Source organism: Pecten maximus, chromosome 5, assembly GCF_902652985.1.
Source record: "Pecten maximus chromosome 5, xPecMax1.1, whole genome shotgun sequence".
NCBI lineage: Eukaryota > Metazoa > Mollusca > Bivalvia > Pectinida > Pectinidae > Pecten > Pecten maximus.
Genome location: NC_047019.1, coordinates 33376172 through 33395993, shown reverse-complemented (window position 1 = coordinate 33395993; position 19822 = coordinate 33376172). Strand labels below are relative to the sequence as shown.

The following is a 19822-nucleotide window of genomic DNA, read 5'->3' as shown; positions in this document are numbered from 1 at the left end:
GGTTAGAAATTTGGTCCGATTTTCTGCAATCGTATTACAGCCATGGGATACCTGAAACAAGAAAATTGTAAAAGTATTATATTTATGTCAAAACAAATAACTTGTTCACTAAGATTAAGACTAATATTTTTCCAATTCCGTCAATTAACCATTAACACAGCGATGAATCCATAATGAATTAAAAGGACAATAGCGGCACTCACGGTAAGTAAGTACAGGTAGCTAATATATATATATATCGAGGCTTTCCCGAACACGGATAATCGTCGTGCCACACCCAGCAGCTGGCTCCACTTTTAGTTTTACACGCGCATGCGTACTCAACTGTTGTCAATTCTAACAGTGAATTACATCCGGCAGACGAAACGCAAACGAAAGGAAACGCAAAACGCAAACGCACGCAAACGCAAAGGCACCTAAACGCAAACGCAAACGCAAACGAACGGAAATGAGCGCAAAACGCAAACGCAAACGAAAAACGCTCGACAAAACGAAGCGCAAACGAAACAAAACGAAAGGAACGCAAACGCAACGTAAACGCGTTTGAGGGAATGTTAAATGCTTCAGGGTCTGTATTACCAGTGAATGTCCACCAATTACCAGTGGAATTCCACTGATTACCAGTGGTATTACCAGTGAATGTCCACCAATTACCAGTGGAATTCCACTGATTACCAGTGGTGTTCTATTCACAACTGCAGGTACTACTGCTTACATGGTACTACTCTGCAAATGGAATAAAGACCATACAACCTGAAACCCATCTTTAACGTTCAAGTGTCCTGCTTTGGTTGTTCACAAGTCCTTCAATGAAATGAAACTACTGAAGAAAAAAAAACAAAAACAATAATATTAAGAGAAAATCTTTCATTTAGTTTTTGGATTTCATTTTTCTTATCTTTTCATTAACACATTTCACAATTTTCCCCCAGCCTCCTCTTCTTTGCCAGCTGCTTGAGGAAATTTCCTGAATAAGTGGGCTGGGGAAAAAAAAAGAGACAAAAACATAAAGAAAGTTGATATTAGTTTGAAATTATGACATCGAATGAGGAATACTTTTGTTTTCAAATGATACATTAAGTCAGTTACATTATTGATGCTAGTTAGATTTTGATATTTCTAACCATTTTTAAAAATAAAATAACTGCACAAGTTTTTATTCTGATTTCAAGTAGATATGATATAATGAACCCACTTATGATTTGTACATCTCATTTCAAAAGATGTGTTAAAATGTCTCAACAAACTGATATCACGTACCAATTATCATAAAAATACATACTTACATCGCAATGCCTTCCTTTTGGCCTCTGGCATTGCCTCCTTCCCATGCTGGCGGTTACCATGCACGGTACATGTGGCCAATTCGTCTGTTGACAACAGAAATTCGACGAGGTTCAGGGCCAACTTAATAATGGTCTTTGCAGATTTCTCTGCCCTCACCATATCCCTCTTCAGGATTGTGACCCCGTATATGGAGTCTCCAACATGAACAAGGTCTGAAAATAACAATCAGATTGAGAATTGATTTCCATCTGGCTACAAGCAATATATCAGTCAATGCAATACTACAAAATGAAGTAGTAGTAGTAGTTTATGACATATAATGTAGTTTTTTTAAGTTCCTATTTTCATAAATCCATATATAAAATGTGGTCTATGAAAATTATGGAGTTAGTTAAGTTCTTATGGGTACTTAATCAATTCTCTTAGCAGGTGTAGTAATCGATGAACCATTGTTTCGGAATAGGTATTGTCGCCGGTGGAACCGATCAGAAAAATCTGCAGATTTGAATATGTCCCCAACATCATTTTCTGTAAATTTGTTCAATATTTCCATTGTAATTCCATTTTCTGAAATAAAAAAATGCAATTGTTATGAAGGTGCAATATACCTATAGTCTATCTCCATTTTCTGCGCCATATTATATATTTTTTCTATTTTTTTTTTTTTTGTATGATGACAAGTAGATCAAGATCTAGCCATCTATTTCTATTTTTACTACTTTCCAAGATTTAAAATTTTTTTAAATTTTGTAGGGAGGAGGGACGGGCGCGTCAATTTACCCCATAATACCACATACTACCCCATACTACCTATTGTGTCATGAAATATGACATAATATCCAATAATATGCTCTAGAAAGACGATTTTTATGTTATAAATTAATAAATTTCTTATACAAAACGGATACTAGTATATTCAGGAATGGACCGGACAACGAACCAAAACTATATATTTACACGATGATCTACGATACATGTATACTGTCACGTTTAGATCATTTTAAATTATTACGTGGGTTTGCTTTGCTTTTATTTTTGACAAATCACTAGAACATAATGTACGTTATATACAACATGTTTATTAGCATCAAACATCACATCATAATACAGTTACAAGTTATTATACAAAAATAATAACCAATTATTTTGGCACAAGAGGCAAACTCGGTTCTAATCCCACTTATATGTATCTTAGCTAGCCTCATTCCTCTTAACAAGTGTCATGTTAAAATTTGATAAGACAAGTACAATATGAGGTGAGTCATGACGTCATGGTTAAGAGGAATAAGGTTGCACTGCAGAGGGTAAATTCAATGGTTCTCAACTCGGTGTAGGCAAATGTTTGTATGTCTAGACCATATATGGTAGTATGCCCGCAAGAGCCGGAAGAGGGGTATGCCCACGAATGAAATTGATGGGTTAGTCACGCCATCCTCAACTCAGTGTAGCGGTGCTATCAAGAGCCGGAAGAGGAGGACTGAAGTTACATGCTCAACTCGGTGTAACGTGATCGCTACAAGAGCCATGTGTTTGCTTTCCACCATCAAACATATCCTTCCCAGGGTCCACCATCTCCTGTCCATCATCATGTGTTTGCTTTCCACCATCAAACATATCCTTCCCAGGGTCTGCCATCTCCAGTCCATCATCATATGTTTGCTTTCCACCATCAAACATATCCTTCCCAGGGTGCACCATCTCCAGTCCATCATCATGTGTTTGCTTTCCCCTGTCTGTCATTTTCATTTCACTCAATAGCTCTTTTGTATCATCTGTCACCTGGTGGTCTGAATATTTAAGAAAAATCAGTTTTACCATCATGACATTACTTCCATGAGACACTTTATTTGGCGGGCGTAGAGGCATAGTCATTGTTCGAGTCGAGCTTACGCGGCTCCTACTTCTACTCCGATCTCTCCCAATATTTTCGAGATATACACTTTTCATCACAGATTTCGCCATGTTAGTAGGCATGGACATTCCCATGTCGGAAAGTTTTTCTCTTAGCTGCGAATTGGTCCAGTTGGCAGGGTTTAAAGTATCCCATGGCTCCTTACGTGTAGATGACCTCCCCCTTGAGAATAATTAGTGATATTCATTAAAAGCCGCTATACCATGCATGTTATTCAGTCTGATGACGATAGCTTCGTATCTATCTAATTCCTCCCGTCTGCTGGGGAAAGCCTCTGACACGATACGCTTCTAAATACCAAAAGCAGTTACAAACTCGGCGATGGAAAGTTCTTGTTTGGGGCATTTCCCTACCGAATCTGACAGGCATGGTTCGGCACCTGGGGATAGAAGGGCATAGAGGTTAATACTTCGGTTGGCACAGACTCTACGTCTTCTCGATCTGTGTGACTCCGAGTCTGACGATGGCGTCAGCTCTGAGTTTCATGCTGGCGAGATACAACGTTCACTAAAAAAAAAAAAAAAAAAAAATAAATGAGAGTACAATTAACATCAAGCTAGGTATCTCTGAGATATCAAAATGAATCCTATGAAGATCATTCAATGGTGGGATCTCTTGTTTCTAGTGTAAATAACCCCATCATTTGATTAACTGATCTTCATCCCCATTTCAATATGCTTTTGTGATGGACTTTTGTCTCTTTCAAAGTCTCTTTTTAAGAGAGTTTCTAACTCCTTTTCTTCTTCAGGCAACCATTTTTTACGCTTAACAGCAGGCTTTCTGGTTTTCTGTTTTCTTTCCGAATGTTCTTCATCAAAATAATCATCTTCATCATCCTCCTGATCAGATTTGAAAACTTCTGGAACATATTCATCATTATCTATGGCCTCTGCCAGAATATTTGAGGCCTCTATATTCCTAGGGGCTGCTTCTGATGCACATTGTACCACATAAGTTCCAATTGTAAACATGGATGGGCGGACGACGGACACCTGATGCCACGGTATGGCATAAGCTCACCTTAGTTCTTTGGACCAGGTGACCTAGAAATATTAGATCTTACACCAACAGGTTAAAAAAAAAAATGGTATTGAAGTAAAATTAATGAAGAAAACAAAGAAAATTTTAGCTGGACATTATATATTTGGCTGAATGTGAACATTTTGGCAGCTCAACCAGATTTCAGACAGCCCAGGGCTGCTGTGCTACTGTTTAAGTGTAAATCCCTGGTAATATATCTCTGCCTTTGTTAAACATTTGATACACTTGGCAACCTTGTCCACACACACTTCGTCTTCAAGACACATAATTATGTTTCTACATTATCACCAACATTTGATAACAAGACTTCTGTACATCAGTTTTAATAATTGGTTGCCATATCTTTTCAGTTCACTTCATTTGTCTTTGACTGTTGGACTTGGTAGCTTTTATGCCATCATACTGGTCAGACTAGTCCTCTATTATACAATGCAATACACACATGAAGTTTTGTACACGTGGGAGCTGCACAACCTCTGTCACCATTGAAGTTATTGCATATCTCTTTGTTGCCCTGAATCACTCTGAGGCGGCTGTGGGAGTCAACTGACCCGTTCTGGTCCTTATGAAATGTTTTCGTAGGTGGGTTGTACGCTACCCAGCTGTAGATTTTCCACGGAATCCATGGAATTCCATGGATTCTTTCCATAGAAATCCATGGAAAACATCCATGGAGTATTGGAACCAATAAAAACGCATCCATGGACATGGAAAAGTTCCATGGAAAAAGGTTTCAATACTCCATGGAAAAGTTCCCTGGAACTCCTGGAAAAATTCCATAGACAAATTCTATTATACTCTGTGGTCCATTAAGGGCTTCCTTTGAAATCAGTATGCAGCAGGTCTGCAAGTCTTCTTTGCTTGAAACTTGTAACATGTCACAGAAGGCTTAAACATACTTCTAAAAACATATGGAGGTTTCTATTTGCTAAAACACTTCATGTTTCACTAACAAAAACAAAAGAGGAAAAAAATAAAGATTCTAGAATTTATTTTTGTGGTGTTGCTCTCCTGTTCTTCACCCTGCAAGGTTTAACCAGGTCCCTCAACTTCTCTCGGATCATAACCGGTGTTGATCCAGGAAACTTTTTAGCCACCACTCCTGAAAGAAATATTTAAACAAATATTTTAGTAATGTATATGTCACTTTTTAGCTTGTTAGAAAGAGAAATCTTATACTTTCATTAATATCTTACATCTTACTACATTTGTATCTTAAAAAGCCTCTCTGATAGTGTCATATTGGGTAGTGCAATCAACAAGAATGAAATTATTTTGTTTGAATAACTAAAAATCTGTCACGTTTTCTTAATATTCTTAACCATTTATGACCTTTGCTGTTGATAGGACGTTTTAAAGCAAATAAAACCAAAACCAAATGTAAGACATTAATTAATACTGTCGTGTATATGTATACATACTGTATATGGCCTGCATTTTTACAGGGTCAACCTGGGGTTTGTTTCCTCCACCCGCTAATGTGCGTCCCAAGTACTCTTCTTCACGAAAAAGCGTCCGGAACAGCACAGCACTCATTTTTGAATAAGTGCTGCAGTGGGAGGATTTCCATTCCAATTGACTCTGAAATGAAAAAAAAAAGTTTTTCTTTAATGTCAATTTAATTCTTGTTTCAGCAATACTTAAGATTATAGATATAAAAGTCCATTTTCAATTTTCATCAATTTTACCCATATTGACCGACCCCAGCAGGCACCTGAGGGAAGGAGACCATGTAATTCAAAATTTCGGTTGAGTGTTAACGGATGCACCAAGATGGACAAAAGGCAATTAGAATTAGTCACCTGCTCAGGTAACCTTAAAAATCCTTCATATACTTAAAATAATAAAGGGAAATAACTTTTGCTCAAAATGTTAAATCAACATGCAACTGTTACTCTGACAGAAAAACATCTACAGATTATATCATGTCAAATAATGATAAACCCTACAAAGTTTAAAAAAGATTGGTTGAAAATTGAAGAGATCTCTAGATGGAAAACACTAAACCAAACCATAATCATAACTCCAATCAAATTTTGACAGGCATGTAAAAATACATTACTTTGAAAATTCATTTAAGAGACTTAATTTTATTTGATGTATACACTGTATATAAAAAACAAAACTCACATCTGTGAATCCCCCCACTGTTGAACTATCTTCAGTACTGTTGGAAGGCTGAAAAATGTAGAGGAAATAAATACATTAAAAAGCACATTGTTGATTATAATTGTGTAGCAAATCACAAGATTTGTCAGAAGACTTACCAGATAGCTTGTGTGGTGGGTTGCAATTAGGAATAAGCATAAACTGACATAGCTCAAAGGTCATTGTCAAGGTCAGCAGGTCCACAGATGTCAGGGACTTTCCTGGGTATTTTGGGAATCGCCAAAAATCATCAAATTGGGAAAATTACGTCGTAAAAGGGGGTAATTGGGAAAATTTGTAAAACTTTCTGTATTACAAAATAAACAACTTTAACACCAATTAATACTGTTTTGATGTTTTAATCACTGATATTACACTTGTACAATGTACTTTACAGGGACAAGTGCCGATCTTTTGCAAGTTTGAAGTTTTGAACAAGTTGTTCTAATTCATATTCCGTCAGGGTACTGGCTCCCTCTATGTTAATGCGCATTATTGCATTAATTGACTTGCAACTCAATCTGCTGCGCATTGGGGTTTTTAGCAAAGCCATTTGGCTAAAGCTCCTCTCCACTGAGGCCGTTGATGCTGGAATAATGTTCACCAGGTACAGAAGCTTGCACATCATTGGAAAAGATTCTTGGAGTACAGGATCCCCAGAGACTTTTAAAAACATTGACAGCAGATTGTTAACCTGGTCACCCTCATTACTATTGGAAGGCTGTGGATTTCTGGCTTTCATTCTGTAAAAAAATTATTTCATGATTTTTGCAAAAATTCTGCAATGTGCAATACATGTATGATTATGGATCATGTCAATGAACAAATGATTTAATTAAATTAATTTTATATTAGCCTATACAAAATATTTTTGAAGTGATGTAGCAAATACAGAACTACTTTATTTCAGATTAATAAACCTTTAGTGAAGATCAGGTTCATAGTCTTTATTAATCAAACTCAGCAGTAAAGTCTTTGGTAGTTCAGGAAATTTATTATCATATGAAGAGTTATTGTAATGAAATGATGTTGATTATACTTAATTATTAATCTTTTTTATTTTTTTAACTTTCCTATTCGATTAGTACTGACCTTTTCATGATTTTGATTTGATGCTTGAAGGCACAGTATTCAGCTTCAGTTGCATCTGGATCAAGATCCCTCTCACATCTTGTCACATGACCTTGGAAAATGTCCTCTCCAGGTTCCCCATAGTGTCCACAAAGTACAGTCAATGCCTCCTAAGGTAAAAAAAACTTAAGTCAATAAACAGAAAATGTCTAGGATGAGTCGAGGTAACTGCGTTTAATTATGATTAACATTTTAATACTTGTCAAAACAGCTGTGAATGTCTGACTTATTGTTAATGATTATATTAATAATGAATCAAAAACTATCATTGAAGGATCAGTTATTGTATTTAAATTGAACAAGGACTGTGTTGGTCTCCAATAAATAAAGATTTAAAAAATCAACAAGTTCAATTCTTTCTAATTCTAGAGCATAACTGGAGTGAATATAGGCCTACTTGATATTTATAGTACCTTTCCATGGTTTTGAAGATCAACAGCACTGGCATTGGCTTCGATCATACTAGGATCCAGAGCCTTCCGAAAAGCATCAAACACAGGGTGCATGTAGAAAGCATCATTGATTTCTCCAATCAAACTGTCTATAAATGGAACAGCAACATCTTTAATAAATGCTTTGATGTCAAGGTTCTCAAGGTGACCTCTGTGACGCCTTTGCAGATCAGTTCTTTCATTGATGATGAGAAGCAACTCTGAAAGACGACTGACATATAACTGATCCCCAATCTGATTGTTCTCTTGAAATTCAAGATAAGTCTCTTTAATGACTTCCAGGTCAGTTACTGTTGCTTTCACTTTCTCTTCCACATTGCACAGTACAACATCTGTTTTCTGGAGGTAGAGGCTGAGATGGTTCAGTGGTTTCAACACATCACTCAACACGCAGATCATGGCAACAACATTTTTCTGTACAAGAATAGATCTCAATCCAAATACCTCTGGTTCACGTTTTTGTTGGTATATTTGGTCCAGAGCATCAAGCACCGACTCGTACCTCTCAATAAACCTTACGCATGCTTTGCCATGTGACAACCACCTAGTTGTAGCAGCCCTGATCAACATCAACTTGTCCATGCCATATACAACTTGAACATCTTGCAGCACAGCAAACCTTTGCGGGGAGTACTTGAACAATTTCCATATCGCAAGTAAAGCCTCATCTACCTCAACAAGTAAAGGAAATGTTTTCATCAAATGTTTAAGGCAGAGGGCAAGGCGATGACAGCGACAGTTGATGTACAGGCTCTTTGGTGCATAGTTCCTAAATCGTCTTTGAAGACCTACAAAATTGGAAATGAAATGTTTCAGATATGTAGAAAAATATTGATAAATGAGCATGTATACTATTTAACAATATTTACAATATAATTTAAATAATCAATTAATATTTCAACACAGTCATAGTGACAGAGTGAATCCCACTGTAACTAATAATAATAAATTATTAACTTGATCATGGAGACAGTTTGAGGATATAGGCAGTAATCTTAAAAGTGCTCATCTTTGACTTAATCTAATGTTGTTGTTTTTATTTCTCTTTCTCATGTTATTATTTTTACAAGTTCATTTTTTATTGAATAGTATACTTACCAGTACGAATGCCACTCATCGAGTTGGTGCCATCAAAGGCAACAAACCGACATTTTTCAATGGGTATCCCTTTTGCTATGAGAAAACCGTGGAGGACATCCATCAGGGTGGCACTGTCTGTCTTTTGAACTTCAACCAAACCCATGAAGTGGTCTGTGAAATTGGAGTGACTTTCATGGTACCAGCGGCAAAACACAGATAATTGTGTTTTGTTGGCCTCGTCGGTGCTCTCATCAGCTAGCAAACTGTAAAATGGGGCTTTGCGTAGAGAGTCCAGTAGGCTTTGCTCAATGTTCTCCCCTATTAATTCAATTAATTCTGTGGCAGTTTTAACTGATAGGTAAGTAGCCTGTGGTGGTGCGATTTCAATATGCCTGGCAATATCCTCTACACCTAAACTTGCAACAAATCTCACAAAATCTTCAAAATTTGTTTGGGCCCATTTCTTCCTGATGATAAAGTATATTGATTGAAACAGTTTTTTCAACACACTTGCATTCCTTTCTTTTTCAGCTTTAAGATCAGACTCATTTTTCATTGACAACTGTTCCAGTACAGACATTTTTTGTTTCAAACCAATTTTCACTTTCACTTCTGCATTTATTTTGGATGCCTTCAGATGTGGGGTACTGTTTGCATGCTTATCTAATAATCGAGATGGATGTGTACCCAATGTCTCAAGGCCTGGGGAGATAAATGGAGACGTAACACTTATCACACTCATAGAGCTTGAATCTGAACAGTTACTGCCATATGTTAATTCACACAACTTACAAAGGTATCCTTTTTCCGAGGTGTGGTAAAGCCAAGGATAGTTGACAGTATATCTGTTCATGTCAAATCGCCGCCGATCTATGTTACTGTGAGCTGGCTTAAAATCAATCTCGGCCCGTGTCTCCCTGAGTTGAACTTTCTTTTGAAGTGGCGTGGTAGTCGTGGAGGCAACCATAGCGACTGGAGTCTGTACAGCTACTTCCACTGAAACTGTTTCACTTTGTTTGCAGATATTTGCGCCGTCGCTATCGCCAGTAACGGATTTTATTTCATCACACAATTTGTTAATGTTATTATCACCGACGTCAGTCGGTTTGCACTCTGTCTCGTCATTACTTGGTGCATCGACACTAACATCAAGTTTTTGTCGTTTTGAAAAAAACGCTGATATAAGCGTCGAACTTGGCTTATTTTTCGGAACCTTCCTCACATAATACTTCCCGTTGTGAGACATTTTGTTTCTAGCGGATACATCATTTGAACGCTTGTAAATAACAATACTATGTTCCTTTCTTATTCAAACGCTCAAGCGATACAGATTTCGGTGATTTATAACAAACAAAACGAAAGTAATAAAATCCGGATTTGAGAAAATCGGCAGCAAGATTGGGATTTTTTTTTTCCGGATTGGGAATTTTTATTGTTTTTTCTAATTGGGAACGGTGCCGATATTCGGTACCATTTATATAGGCAGGAAAGTCCCTGGATGTAGTATCAATGTACATGTCAATTCCTGAGCTGTACCTTCATTTGTATTGACAACACCCTATTATAAAAACCTTTAACCTGTCTACGGGCAATGCTGATGCCAGTGGTAAAGCAATTGTTCCCCTGGACTACATCTGGTAAGCTAATTATAAAATTACCCAACTCTAAAATTTAGTCATAATCCAGTATACTTATGAATCAATAACTATACACATTTAGCCAAATCTGGGTGACCCAGTTACAAAACATTACAACACTAAGTTTCCTTTTCTACTGTTAATACTCTAGACAAAATTTTATCAAATCCAATTCATTCTAGTAATAGTTCTTTAAACCATGACATAATATTATCAGTTAAAAAAAAGGAAACATTTATGTCTCAAACTTCCAGAAGGTAGCTATACATGTTTTGCATATATATTGCCTTACATTGGTCTCTTCTGGAGCCTCAACTGCAGATGAAACTTAGTTAGGAGCCACCAGATCAGGAGGAGCCATCTCAACAGAAGGAATCCCACTACCAGACACATGAGCAGTGTGAACAGGGGTTGCTCGAGTCTGAAAAAGTTTCACAAAGATATATTTAAATGCAAACACACCATTGTGGTAGCCTTAAAATGGTATCTACTTGTGCACAGTGGAACATATAATTTATTTTGTTAATTGGAAAATAAAGAAGTGATTGTATTTGTATCTGAATCTTACTAACTACAAAAAAAAAAAATCCCTTTATTTTAGTAACAAGTTAACTACAAGGAACAATCATTTTGAGAAAAAAGTGGTCTGAAATGTAAAAAATTAAATTAACAACCTGTTGTAGTTGCTGCACTTGATTCCACAGCCAGGAAATATTAGATTCCTGACTGAGGACCTTCTGGTTAAGATGCCAGACCTCCTGTTCCAACCTCTGTATCCTGCTTGTGCAGGCACATTGGTCCCTGGCTGTAGATTTTCCACGGAATCCATGGATTTTTTCCATAGAAATCCATGGAAAACATCCATGGAGTATTGGAACCAATAAAAACGCATCCATGGACATATTCCATGGAATCCATGAAAAATTTCAATGGAAAATGGTTTCAATACTCCATGGAAAAGTTCCATGGACATATTCCATGGAATCCATGGAAAAGTTCCATGGAAAAAGGTTTCAATACTCCATGGAAAAGTTCCATGGACATATTCCATGGAATCCATGGAAAAGTTCCATGGAAAAAGGTTTCAATACTCCATGGAAAAGTTCCATGGACATATTCCATGGAATACATGGAAAAGTTCCATAGACAAATTCTATTATACTCTGTCTTCCTTTGAAATCAGTATGCAGCAGGTCTGCAAGTCTTCTTTGCTTGAAACTTGTAACATGTCACAGAAGGCTGAAACATACTTCTAAAAACATATGGAGGTTTCTATTTGCTAAAACACTTCATGTTTCACTAACAAAAACAAAAGAGGAAAAAAATAGAGATTCTCGAATTCATTTTTGTGGTGTTGCTCTCCTGTTCTTCACCCTGCAAGGTTTAACCAGGTCCCTCAACTTCTCCCGGATCATAACCGGTGTTGATCCAGGGAACTTTTTAGCCACCACTCCTGAAAGAAATATTTAAACAAATATTTTAGTAATGTATATGTCACTTTTTAGCTTGTTAGAAAGAGCAATCTTATACTTTCATTAATATCTTACTACATTTGTATCTTAAAAAGCCTCTCTGATAGTGTCATATTGGGTAGTGTAATCAACAAGAATGAAATTATTTTGTTTGAATAACTAAAAATCTGTCACGTTTTCTTAATATTCTTAACCATTTATGACCTTAGCTGTTGCTAGGACGTTTTAAAGCAAATAAAACCAAAACCAAATGTAAGACATTAATTAATACTGTCGTGTATATGTATACATACTGTATATGGCCTGCATTTTTACAGGGTCAACCTGGGGTTTGTTTCCTCCCCCCGCTAATGTGCGTCCCAAGTACTCTTCTTCACGAAAAAGCGTCCGGAACAGCACAGCACTCATTTTAGAATAAGTGCTGCAGTGGGAGGATTTCCATTCCAATTGACTCTAAAATGGAAAAAAAAGTTTTTCTTTAATGTCATTTTAATTCTTGTTTCAGCAATACTTAAGATTATAGATATAAAAGTCCATTTTCAATTTTCATCAATTTTACCCTTATTGACCGACCCCTTCAGGCCCCTGAGGGAAGGAGACCATGTAATTCAAAATTTCGGTTGAGTGTTAACGGATGCACCAAGATGGACAAAAGGCAATTAGAATTAGTCACCTGCTCAGGTAACCTTAAAAATCCTTCATATACTTAAAATAATAAAGGGAAATAACTTTTGCTCAAAATGTTAAATCAACATGCAACTGTTACTCTGACAGAAAAACATCTACAGATTATATCATGTCAAATAATGATAAACCCTACAAAGTTTAAAAAAGATTGGTTGAAAATTGAAGAGATCTCTAGATGGAAAACACTAAACCAAACCATAATCATAACTCCAATCAAATTTTGACAGGCATGTAAAAATACATTACTTTGAAAATTCATTTAAGAGACTTAATTTTATTTGATATATACACTGTATATAAAAAACAAAACTCACATCTGTGAATCCCCCCACTGTTGCACTATCTTCAGTACTGTTGGAAGGCTGAAAAATGTAGAGGAAATAAATACATTAAAAAGCACATTGTTGATTATAATTGTGTAGCAAATCACAAGATTTGTCCGAAGACTTACGAGATAGCTTGTGTGGTGGGTTGCAATTAGGAATAAGCATAAACTGACATAGCTCAAAGGTCATTGTCAAGGTCAGCAGGTCCACAGATGTAGTATCAATGTACATGTCAATTCCTGAGCTGTTACACCCGGCTGTACATTTTCCAAGGACTACCTCGGAAAAACCATGGAAATCATTGACCTCGGAGTATTGAAACCTGGTTTCCATGTTTTTTCCGAGTTTTAAAAAACGAATGAAAGAGATTCAACAAAGTAATAATCTCGGAAATACCTCGGAATTGAGAATGAAAACTCGGACATGACCTCGGCTTTCTGAACGCTACCTCGGACATGACCTCGGCTTTCAGACCGCTACCTCGGACATGACCTCGGCTTTCAGAACGCTACCTCGGACATGACCTCGGCTTTCAGAACGCTACCTCGGCTTTTGGAATGCTACCTCGGACATGACCTCGGCTTAACAGAACAACACTACCTTGGACAATTCTTGGGGTAACCTCGGAAATACCTTGGACATGACCTCGGAAGTGAATTGAGAATTCAAAAGAAATATTAGATAATTCAGTACTCTCAGTGCACAGTGGTCCTCCCCTTCCAGTTTTAGCACCACATGATGTTTGTTGTTGTCTTGTACAAATATATCAATAATAAATCTGGAAATTAAAGATTAAAAACACGGTTTTCAGGTGAAAAGTTTGGAACAATAAAAAGGCGAAAGTCTATTATAAAACAATTATTCCTATTGCTGTTATTTTATTAATTCAGAAAACTAGTGGTGTTCTGATAGTCAAAAATCGACCACTTCAACAAAAATTAGAGTCATCACTTATTTTGAGAAAAGGAAAGTATACTCTTAAATCAAGATAACTAGATTTTGACTATTGTACGAAAATACTGCATAACAGCACCTTGTCAAAATGGCAGATGATAAATGAAGTCCAAAGTGCTATATGAAATGCTATAAATTACATGTTCTTAAAGTAGTGAAGATATATACTATTTGGATTGATCAATTAATTGTTCACTGTATTCCTTTCAATAATTGATTGTTAATTTGCTTTCCTCCCAACACTACAGAAAACTGTTCATGAACTATAAAACCAGCTAATTTTCCTCATCGGCATCGGCTTGGCTTGAGGAGGTCAGCAAGCTCCCGGTTGATGTGTGACTCCTTCCTGACACCATAGAGTTCAGCAACCACATCTAAAACACAAAGAAATGGAAAATGGAGAGGTTTTATTTAAAATCTTTAATTTAGAGTATGTGCGGCCCTTTTCAGAGGCCCCATTGACCTATGAATATTTACATTCCTTTAAAATATTATGAAACGAGTTTGATTTTGGAATCAAATGCAATTCAATTGTTTGTTTTTAGGGGCTTAACATCCTTGCAAGTTATAGTCATATGAAGACAGGTGTCAAGAAAATATGTCAAGACAGATGTCATGGACTGAGTGCAATGACATTACTGACTTCATTCATTTCACTGAGCATAAAAACCAATTACCATACAGAAGTTGTAATTTTTCTCTGTCCTCAATCCGGGGCTTTGCTGGAGTGCTTCTGTTTGGCGCTTTCCCAGTCAGGCTCCTCCCTACATATTCCTCTCTTTTGAACAGCCTTAAAAACAAACGCTTTCCTGCCTTTGAATAATCATCTATGCCTTGGCATAGTGACTTCAATTGTTCCTGTTAAAGAGAAAAAAAATAAAAAATAGGGTATTCCATTTATTAGCTCACCTGGTCTGAAGGACCAAGGTGAGCTTATGCCATACCGTGGCGTCTGTCGTCCATCGTCCATCCGTCTGTCGTCCGTCGTCCGTCCGTCCGTCAACAATTGACTTATTTAACTTCTTCTTCATAACCGCCGATCGGAATTTCACCAAATTTGGTCAGAAGCATCCTTATGGGTAGGGAACTCAAAATTGTACAAATGATGGGGCTGACCCCCTGGGGGCCTCTGGGGCGGGGCCAAAAGGGGTCTATTTAGCTATTTTGATATAAACGACTTCTTCTCTGAAACCGAGCAATGGATATCGCTCATATTTGCTTGGTAGCATCACTATGGAGTGGGGATTCAAAATTGTACAAATGATGGGGCTGACCCCCTGGGGGCCTCTGGGGCGGGGCCAAATGAGGTCAATCGGGCTATATTGATATAAACGACTTCTTCTCTGAAACCGAGCAATTGATATCGCTCATATTTGCCTGGTAGCATCACTATTGAGTGAGGACTCAAAATTGTACAAATGGTGGGGCTGACTCCCCGGGGAGCTGAGGGGCGGGGCCAAACAGGGTCAATTTGGCTAAATTGATATAAACAACTTCTCCTCTGAAACTAAGCAATGGATATCTCACGTATTTGCCTTGTAGCACCTACTTGGGGTAGGAATTCAAAATTGTACAAATGGTGGGGCTAACCCCCTGGGTGTCTTAGGGGCGGGGCCAAAAAGGGCCAGTTTGGCTAGATTGATATAAACGACTTCTCCTCTAAAACTTAGCAATGGATATCTCATATATTTGACTGGTAATATCCCCTTGGGGTAGGGATTCAAAATTGTACAAATGATATGGCTGACCCCCCCCCCCCCCCCCCCCCCCCCCCCCCCCCCCCGAGGGCTGAGGGGCGGGCCAGAAGGGGTTAATTTGCCTAAACTGATATAAACAACTTCTTCTCTGAAACTAAGCAATGGATATATATATATCGCTCATATTCGCCTGGTAGCATCCCCTTGGGGTAGAGATTCAAAATTGTACGATTGGTGGGGCTGACCCCCGGGGAGCTGAGGGGCGGGGCCAAAAGGGATCAATTTGGCTAAATTGACATTTTTAGAATTACAATAAAATCAATGTTCATGTAACCATATAAAATGCCTATGATATATTGACATAGCAATACCAGTGGCAAATATCTCATGAAACCAGGTGAGCGATACAGGCCCTCTGGGCCTCTTGTTAGGTCATCTGACCCAAAGGGTCAGGATGACCTATAGTCATCGTGCTTCGTCCGTCGTCGTCCGCCGTGCGCCGTCCGTAAACTTTTTCTTTCAAAACGCTACTCCTCCTTAACGCTTGGGTGGATTACTTCCAAATTTGGTTTTAAGCATCATTGGGGGAGGGCAATCATATTTTATATAAATGAGGCTGGTCTGACCCCTGGGGCCAGAAGGGCGGGGCGCCGAAAAGGGAACTTAGGTGAATATTGCTATAAAATCCTACTCCTCCTTTACCCTTGGGTGGATTACAACTAAATTTGGTGTGAAACATCATTGGGGGGGGGCGGTCATATTTTATATAAATGAAGTTGGTGTGACCCCTGGGGCCTGAGGGGCGGGGCCCCAAAAGGGGAACTTTGATGAAATTTTTCTATAAAATCCTACTCCTCCTTAACCCTTTGGTGGATTTCAACCAGATATTGTATGAAACATCATTTGGGGAGGGCGGTCATATTTTATATAAATGAGGCTAGTGTGACCCCTGGGGCCTGAGGGACGGGGCCCCAAATGGGGAACTTTGATGAAATTTTGCTATAAAATCCTACTCCTCCTTAACCCTTTAGTAGATTTCAACCAGATATGTTGTGAAAAATCATTTGGGGAGGGTGGTCATATTTTATATAAATGAGGCTAGTGTGACCCCTGGGGCCAGAGATGCGGGGCCCCAAAAGGGCAACTTTGATGAAATTTTGCTTTAAAATACTACTCCTCCATAACCCAAAAGTAGATTATTACAAAATTTGGTGTGGAACATCGTTGGAGGAGGACAATCATATTTTATATAAACGAGGCTGGTCTGACCCCTAGGGCCAGAGGGGCTGCGCGGGCCCTAAATAGGGAACTTTGGTGGATATTTGCTATAAAATCCTACTCCTCCTTTACCCTTTGGTGGATTACAACTAAATTTGGTGTGAAGCATCATTGGGGGAGGGTGGTCATATTTTATATAAATGAGGCTGGTGTGAGCCCTGGGGCCAGAGTGACGGGCCCAAAAAAGGGAACTTTGATGAAATTTTGCTATAAAATCCTACTCGTCCTTAACCCTTTGGTGGATTTCAACCAGATATTGTGTGAAACATCATTGGGGGAGGGTGGTCATATTTTATATAAATGAGGCTGGTGTGGCCCCTGGGGCCAGAGGGGCGGGGCCCCAAATGGGGAACTTTGATGAAATTTTGCTATAAAATCCTACTCCTCCTTAACCCTTTGGTGGATTTCAACAAGATATGGTGTGAAACATCATTGGGGGAAGGTGGTCATATTTTATATAAATTAGGCTGGTGTGGCCCCTGGGGCCAGAAGGGCAGGGCCCCAAAAGGGGAACTTTGATGAAATTTTGCTTTAAAATACTACTCCTCCTAACCCCCATAGTGAATTATTACCAAATTTGGTATGAAACATCATTGGAGGAGGACAATCATATTTTATATAAATGAGGCTGGTTTGACCCCTAGGGCCAGAGGGGCGGGGCCCCAAAAGGGGAACTTTGGTGAATTTTTGCTATAAATCCTACTTCTCTCTAACCCTTGGGTGGATTAATACGAAATATGGTGTGAAACATCCTTTGGGAAGGGTGGTCATATTTTATATAAACGAGGCTAGTGTGACCCCTGGGGCCTGAGGGGCAGGGCCCCAAAAGGGGAACTTTGGTGAATATTTGCTGTTAAATCCTAATCCTCCCTAACCTTTTGGTGGATTACAACCTAATTTGATGTGAAACATAAGGTGACGGCAATCATATTTTTTAATGAGACAGGTTTGACCCCTGGGGAAAAAAAGATGGGGCAAAAGGAGCGCTTAGGTTAAACATTTCTTTAAAATGCAATTCCTCCTTAATGCCTTAATTGATTACAACTATATTTAGTATGAAACATCATTGGGGAAAGGCAATCCTAATTGATATAAATGAGTCTTGTCTGACCCATTGGGACAGAGGGGCATGCCCCAAAAATGGGAACTTGGCTAAAATTTTGCTTTATGATGCTGCTCTTCCTGGACAAGCTAAATGGATAAAAACCAAATTTGATCTAAAACATAACTGGCTGCGATAAATAATTTATGGTAATAATGCTGGATTGAGGGATGTGTCCCTGCTGTAAGTGTAAGTGTTTGTCAGATGACCGTTAAGGCCCATGGGCCTCTTGTTTATCTATATAGTATGTACAGTAAATTCAAACTTGAACCTTCGAGACAACATATATTACATACATTAATATAAATTAGATAAATCATTAAGTAAAGGCAATTTTAGATGTGTGCTATAACCTGGCCTTGAACTCATAATCTATGACATATACAGGCCTACCAAAAATACATTAAACCTTCAGCTTAACTCGCTATACAATTTTATACCTTCACAGTTCTGTTAGGTCTTGGTTGAGAAGCAGTCATTTACCAGTTACCTTTAGAAATATTTTAGCATATTTAGCCCATGTGACATTCTGATGTCCTTAGTGCAAGTAAGCTATAATGGTTGAAATGTGGCCATAAAATCTAATGTTTCCCTAAATATTACAAATAAAAATTAAAATTAAAGTTACAATATTGTCTACTGTCATTACCTTGGTGTAGGACATCTGGCCAGTAGTTGTAGTTGTGTCCAGGCTTGTTGGTCTATTTTCTAAAGATGTGGCCTTCTTTATATAAAAAAAAGTGATTATAGTGATTCTTTTAAGAGTTTTTATTATTTTTTTCTCATGTTTTCATTTGAAAGAGATTTATTTTACCATTAACTTAATATAACCTCTTCTGGTTTATCTGAGCAGACCAGTTAATATCACTAGAAGAAATTAAGTCTATCTATTCACTCAAGTATTTAAGTTTCCCTGAAATTGTCAAAGCTTGACAAATCAATTAGAATTTACAAAGCTAAGATAAAAACAACATACCATTTGGTTAGTTGTTACAGCATCTTGAACTGGCGTTGACTGTAAAAAAGGGCACTGCGATGTTATATTCTCAGTAAGATAGCTTGTATGTCTAGATCCTGTTTCCGCCCCCCCCCCCCCCCCCCCCCCCCCCCCTTTTTTTTTTAGTTACATTGATACTTGATGAAGAAATGGTGTGCTATTGAAAGTAAACACTACAAGTGACTTTAATAAAATTTTGCTTACATAAGACATCACAAAGACATCGCAATAAAGATTTAAGCTGTGGAACTTTTTACTTAAAGTGTGGTTTTTTTTTTTAAAGATATATTACACTGTTCATCTCTGCCAAAGTTATTCATTCATGTACTTGACCACTGATTTTGCTCCAGAAATATAAATAGATGAATAACCTTACCTCTGTGATAGTGGTTGCACCTGAAGAGCAAGGTTAGTTTCCATAGTTGACGGTATTCATCTGTAAAGTAATTATAAATATTAATTTTTGATAAGAAAACTGGAAAAAGGGAACCCAAAGGGATTTAGCATTTGGTGCCGAACACTGTCAAGCGATCTAAATATTACTTAGAACTTATTAGAACTACATAAGACAAATCGATGGTGGGATTTCACAAGCGACTAATTTAAATTGGATGTCTCATC

General features: G+C 37.8%; 2 protein-coding genes across 2 annotated transcripts; both read right to left on the bottom strand.

Annotated features, from left to right (window-relative positions):
- Positions 1-6727: 6727 nt before the first annotated feature.
- LOC117327842 lies at positions 6728-10544 on the bottom strand. Its single transcript, XM_033885046.1, has 4 exons — positions 9070-10544; positions 7933-8759; positions 7481-7629; positions 6728-7131 (listed from the first exon to the last, which is right to left on the bottom strand). The coding sequence occupies exons 1-4, from the start codon at positions 10295-10297 to the stop codon at positions 6780-6782; spliced, it is 2556 nt and encodes an 851-aa protein (XP_033740937.1). The 5' UTR covers positions 10298-10544; the 3' UTR covers positions 6728-6779.
- A 3515-nt stretch (positions 10545-14059) lies between these two features.
- On the bottom strand, positions 14060-19604 carry LOC117327841. Its single transcript, XM_033885045.1, has 5 exons — positions 19578-19604; positions 19181-19219; positions 18854-18928; positions 14805-14985; positions 14060-14501 (listed from the first exon to the last, which is right to left on the bottom strand). The coding sequence occupies exons 2-5, from the start codon at positions 19181-19183 to the stop codon at positions 14413-14415; spliced, it is 348 nt and encodes a 115-aa protein (XP_033740936.1). The 5' UTR covers positions 19184-19219; positions 19578-19604; the 3' UTR covers positions 14060-14412.
- Between the last annotated feature and the right edge of the window lie 218 nt (positions 19605-19822).